Source organism: Stegastes partitus, unplaced genomic scaffold (assembly GCF_000690725.1).
Source record: "Stegastes partitus isolate 25-593 unplaced genomic scaffold, Stegastes_partitus-1.0.2 Scaffold2508, whole genome shotgun sequence".
Classification (NCBI taxonomy): domain Eukaryota; kingdom Metazoa; phylum Chordata; class Actinopteri; family Pomacentridae; genus Stegastes; species Stegastes partitus.
Window position 1 is genome coordinate 2,128 of NW_007580239.1, and position 5,980 is coordinate 8,107.

At 44.6% G+C, this 5,980-nt stretch overlaps 1 protein-coding gene across 2 annotated transcripts in view; it reads left to right on the top strand.

Moving 5' to 3' along the window:
- Positions 1 to 481: 481 nt before the first annotated feature.
- LOC103375227 (7SK snRNA methylphosphate capping enzyme-like) overlaps positions 482 to 5,980 on the top strand; it is a 15,165-nt gene continuing 9,666 nt past the window's right edge. Inside the window, exons 1-2 of one of the 2 annotated variants that reach the window (XM_008305444.1) lie at positions 482 to 556; positions 2,148 to 2,538. In XM_008305444.1, the coding sequence (XP_008303666.1) occupies positions 2,177 to 2,538 (362 nt within the window). In that variant the 5' untranslated portion in view covers positions 482 to 556; positions 2,148 to 2,176. Of the gene's footprint in view, positions 557 to 858; positions 1,157 to 2,147; positions 2,539 to 5,980 lie in introns of those variants that run through there. The other variant, XM_008305443.1, reaches the window with a different exon arrangement.

The window sequence follows — 5,980 nt, forward strand, 5'->3', positions numbered from 1 at the left end:
TTCATGTTACACCCTAATATTGTGTGTTGTCTGTTTGCCCCTTGTTGAATATTGCTGCCCCCCCCGGGGTTAATGAAGTCAGTCTAAGTTCATGTGTCAACACTTCAAATTGAATTGAGGGCAAAACAGCCTCAGTAGCTCAGATTAGAAGTGTGCATGAGTGTCAGAAGAAACTTGGGTTTGGTTTAGCGGTTTACAACACAAAGTGACGCTAACGCTCAAACTCCCTCAGTTTGTCCTGTCAGGTGACTTTATGCTTGTCCTCCTGTCAGGTCTGTAAATGTTGATGGCCAATAAACTTAAATATGTTCTTATGTATTCATTTGATCACCTCCACTCTGCATTATTTGATTGACGGTATTTGTCGGACGAAAGGACGAGGAGGCGGCGAGTTGTTCCTGCCAACCCAATTTTAGGGCGAAATACCCGAAAGCCACAGGACGACCTCCCGCTCCCTCAGACGCTAAAAGACTCTAAACTTGAACTTCTCTTCGCTAAACTTTACTGGACTCACGGACCGTGTGCGTCACCTCCTGCGGCTGCTACACACTTCTCGGTAAACCGTTAATTTTAATTTTATTTTTACTTTATTGAAAAACTGTTGTCAGCTGTGCTCGTATTTGCAGTCAGGCACCGCTCAGGACGCCTCTCTCCTCGGGCCATTCCCCCGCCCTCTCCGGACAGTGACCAATAACAGAGCTGTTCGATTTTGTGCAGTGTTGTGATTGGCCAAAGCTCGGGAAAGGCAGGGGTTCAGCATCGCACATGATTGGTCCGCTCAGCTGTCAGTCCGATGGGCCCAGTGCTGCGGTATAAAACCGCGGGCTCTGGTTTCAGATCACGGTTACGAGGTTGCTGTTTGGAGCTGGTAGCTGCCGAAGTCACGACTCACAAGCCTGAACACGCGCTGTGACGCGCTCACGCACATGCACGGAGGGCTTGGCGCGGTCTCGTTGTCTGCACGCGGCGGTTTGTCGGTGGCTGTGTTTCCGGAGAGATGCGTGTTCGCTCAGTGCTCGCTACTTCCTGCGTGTTAGCCGGACGAGGCTAGCTGTTGAAGCTAGCTGTTTACCTGCTTGTCAACTTGAATTATTCATGACGAAGCACCGGGATTGGTGGAGGCAGCGGCAGGGGCGGGGCTAAGATGGTTTTTAAGGTATGGGGGAGGGGGAGACAACACACACACACACACACACACACGAAAAAATAAACGAATGTATTTCACTCATAGTGTAAGTGAAAGTTGACAGTGATCGATTATTGTCTGATCAGTCTGGAAATAAGTGTTTCTAAGAACTTTGTTTGACTCCAAAGTTTCAGAAATAATCTGATGAATCCATGAGCTGTCAGCTTTAATTAATCACCAACTGTTCTGCTAATCACTTTGGGTCATTCTTGACTTGAAGCAGTCTGAACTCTGGGTTCTTTCCTCACTGACACCAAACTGAACATCTCTGGACTCAACCAGACATCTGAGGAACTCAGACCCACATTTTGTATTTAATTAAAAAAAAATAAAAAAAATCCTTTTCTGATTTTATTTTAGACCAAACAGCTGTTTGAGTTTTCCAGAAAATACTCTCCAGTGGAAATAATGTTGGTTATCAGTTGTGGTCCTTTTGCAGCGCTTCCAGTATTAATCTGTTCCTGATGTATCATAAGCCTGTTCTGAACACAACACACTGCGTCCTGTTGGTGGCGCTCTCTGCCTGTGTAACTGGGTTTCGTTTTCATGCTGTCATAATGAATTTCTCACTTGGACTTATTTGAAGGAAACCTGTTGAACTTGTGGCTTCGTTCTCTGAGTATTTATCTGATTCATGTCACCGGAATCGGACCCTCTTCTCATTGAGTTTAAAATTCAACGGATTGCTCATGAACACCGAGCGAGTGTTTTCAGGCGAACGCTACGACCGTGTTCAGCTGTGCGCTCAGCTTCAGCGCTCCTGGAATGGCACTTCATTTCTGACCTGGTATTTCTATTAAAACTTGAAACTGAAAATCGACTTTAATGTTTTTATGATTTAGTCGAGGAGATCAATGATCAGGTCATTGACTGTTAAAGATGTTGGTGATTAATTTAAAGGATCGTTTGGCTCCCCCCTCCCCCCCGTCTGTCAGACTAACCCCTCCCTCTCCCTTGACAGTGATTGGCTGATTGACCTCCAGGTGGAAGATGCTCAGGATGTCATCGGACAAAGAGACCCTCCTTCCTCTAGAGGCGCCCGTGACAGTCAGCCCCGCCTTCCCCTCCACTGTCAGCCTATCAGGGCAGCCGCCGCTGGCTAAGACCCGCCCCTTCATCCGTCCTAAAAATGGGCTCCAGCCGCCTGCGAGTGGCCAGCCTCCCCTCCCCACTCAGCGAATCGTGAAGAGACGCTACTCGGTGGGTGTGGGCTTCAAAGGGCTGGCTAAGCGGCGTCGCCGTGCCAACAGCGACAGCCAATCAGAACCCGTGCTGCCAAGTCACTTCCTGTTGGGTGGGAATATCTTTGACCCGCTGAACTTGAACTCGCTGCTGGATGAAGACGTGAACAGGTGAGACACACCTGAGCTGCAGATCAATCAGATGATTGGTTGATTAATTGACATGTCAAAGATTTGTTTGTTCCAGCTTCTTAAATGTCAGAATTAGATTTTTTTTCTTTGTCTCACTAAAAAGAATCACCAAAATGACCCAAACGTTTCACCTTTCAGCCAGTGAACCGGTCAGCGGGGATGTGCAGTTCTGTCAAGCAAAATAATGTATCAGCTTGAAATGTGATACTTGATGAGAATCATTTAATTCCACATTTAAATTATCCCAAAATAAATAGTTTGGAGCCAATCCTGTAAAAACAACAAAAGTTCTGAGCTTCTGACAAGACGATTATTTTTCATCAGACACAGAAATAAAAAGCTGAAACCAAAACACTGGAACACTGATCAGAGTTCTAAACTAAGCAATCTGCTGTTCTTAGTCTGAACTACAGCGAGGTCAGCATCATTCCTCCTCTGTCCACCAGATGGCTCCCGCACAGTCCTGGCGGCATTGGGGGGCCGTGCCCGCCCTGGGCTTAGCTGTGCCCGCCTTGGACCATAAGCAAAGTTTTCTGTTTATTTTATTTGGGTTTTGTTTTTGTCGTCGGAGTAGCCATCTTCTCTTAAAACTATCTTGATATGTCAATCCTACAATCCAACCAACGAACGGAGGCGCAGTTTTAGCCAATTAGAGATAGAGGGGGCGGGCCACTGAGTCAACGGGCAAACGGTTATGGTCACCGGTCACCAGAGCAGTGAATTACCGCGTATTACTGGCGATAATGAATGTGAACATACTCAATTATTTCCACAAAAATACAAAAAGGACAAGTGACAGGGCGGACGGAAGGAAGCAGCCCCATACAGCTCCACTTCTCCTGGAAATGTAAGCGCCAAAGTCAACAGTCACACTGGAGCTAGCAGTCATGCTAGGATGGTTAGCTACAGCAGTTAGAGAACACAAGGAGCAGCGCCAAGCAGTGTGATTCATCCGCATGCAAATGTAAGTGATACAACGTGATTGGACACGCCATGAAATATGTAGTTCTTCCTGATGTTTACAACTAGGCTTGTGTTTTTGTATTAGTAAACTAAAATAAACAGATTGAAGTCCTGCTACTGTTAAAATATAATACGTGTAGTATGAAATAAGTGTAACAGAGTACATCGTATTGTGGTATTTTATGTGTTTTTATCACACCGGCAGTGTTTGAGGGAAATTTGCGCTCGTTGCTAAGGCAACCCTGTTAGCGTCGGTGCGCAGCCTCGTCGTAGACCCGGAAGAAATCCGTCCTATAGGATCTGTAATGTTTTTGTGTGGACAGTAGGTGGCAGTGATGCACTCGAACGTTGGATGCCAACCGCCAAATCAATAGAAGAAGAAGAAGCAGCAGCTAGGCGAGGCTAGGCTAGTAGCTAATGTAGCCAGCCTTGACGAGCTAGCTAAAAGCTGCACAAAGCTGCAGGTACATTCCCCACCGCTGGCCTCTCAGTTCCAACAGTCAGATCATCCATCGCTGTGATCACAGAACATGTTCTGGTCCGTTTCCCTGCATGTGTCCTTCTGTTCAGAGTTGTATTTGTTTACAGAGAAATGAAAGTAACGACGAGCATGTAGCCCAAACACAGTAAAAGCACTTCTATTTATGTTTATATCTATGTTTTATATGTATATCTATGAGTGATATGGTTGGATCACCTTCAGAGCGACCTCAGAGCAGCTTCTCTCTGCCTGGGTATAGTTCTTGTATTTTCTATTAATGAATACGGAGCTTATAGCAGCTGGAGCACTCGGTACCGGGTCAGCGCCGGTGTTTACAGAATGTTAGCGTTGGTCAGTGTGGGCCACACATCTGTACAGTGACCTCTGTAGTTATTAGTGTGGACGGGCCAGAAGAGGAAAACTGGTGAATGCTGACTGTGGGAAGAAAAGAACGACTAAAACATCCCAGTATGCGCTGTCTGATGGGAAAACGTGTCCCAGACATGAAAGATAATTCCAGTTGAAATGTATTGGTTTGAAATTTGTGCTGGGGAACAGGAAATAGTCGGCAAACCGTGTACGAGGACACGAAACAATCGATTACATTTTGTGACTATTTAACGGATTGCAGTGAGACTGGGTTGGAAGTGCTTATGTCTCTAAGAGCAGTGAAGCTGCATAGTCCTGCTCTCTGTACGCCCCCGCCCCTGTTGCTGTTCTTGACATTTGAGTTGAATAAATGGACACAGCACTACATTTAGTTAAAAAATATATATATATTTTAGGATGAACTGCCCCTTTTCAGTGAGCGATTATTTGTCAGTACTGTAGGAGTGGCCACAGAGCTACTGTTCAGCCTGAGGCAGATAAAATGTAGGTTGAAAAAGTATGCCCCCCTGAAAAAATGTAATGCCCCCCTCTAGTTTGTTCCTGCAGCCGGGTCTGCTCCTGCATGACCATTTCAGATTGCGCTGAAAAAATTTGAGGATGGAGGATTGTCATTAAGATGGCGTCCTAGAATCCATTCTATGTCTACTTGTGATATTCCGAGCTCAGTCAGAACCCAACCTTCTCACATTAGGGTCGGCTGCGATCCGACTGAAGCTTTTAGCGAATTAGGTCATTTGTGTTACGTGACTGTCCAGACAATTAGTTTATATGTTGAATATTTGTATCGCAGCTGCCAAATAAAGTGCATTAGTGAATATTTTTTTTAGCAAAAAACGTAATTAAGAAATTTAGAATCAACATTTCAAAAGTCACAGCAAAATGGTTTCTTTGCACACATATCAAACTCCTGCATCATGTGGTCGGCGCTGGAAACTAGCCCGCCTTCATTTCTCATCAGTTTCTTTGAAAAACTGAAAAAAGATCCCAATTACATTTTTTACCATGACTAGTCAGTAACCTTCTCTTCAAATGACTTTAATTATGTGTTGGTATGACCGATCATTCATTGGCAATTGGTGCTTAACCTTGAGTAAAGTTGTGATACTTGATGAGTCGATGTCTCAGAGGCTGTGCTGGTCATCGGCATGAACTTGGGTGTATTGAAGCTTCTCATATTGGAAGACGTGACATAAATATCAGACTTCTTTTGTAAGTCTTATTGGATTGTTAAGTTGCTAAGTTGGATTGGATTGGAGTCTTGTATGTTTCATAGGTGACCAAAGATGGTCTTGGGTGTTAATATTTCCTTTCATTGAAGAGCCCATTGAATCTCAGCATATGCATTGAGGTACCTGTAGTGTGGACTTTAAACATCTCTACTACAGGGGAAATGTGCTGGCAAAGTTGAAGTGTGCACCTGAAATACTTGAGATGTTGTCATCCAAAGTCAGGGTCTCGTCACAAATTTGGCAAAAACTACAAAAAAAAAAAAAAAGTTAAAAAAAAAAGAAATTCTTCATTATTGTTTGTAGCAAAAACAATCACAGTAATGACTCCAAAACTTGGGATTGTGCCCGTCCCGGTGTA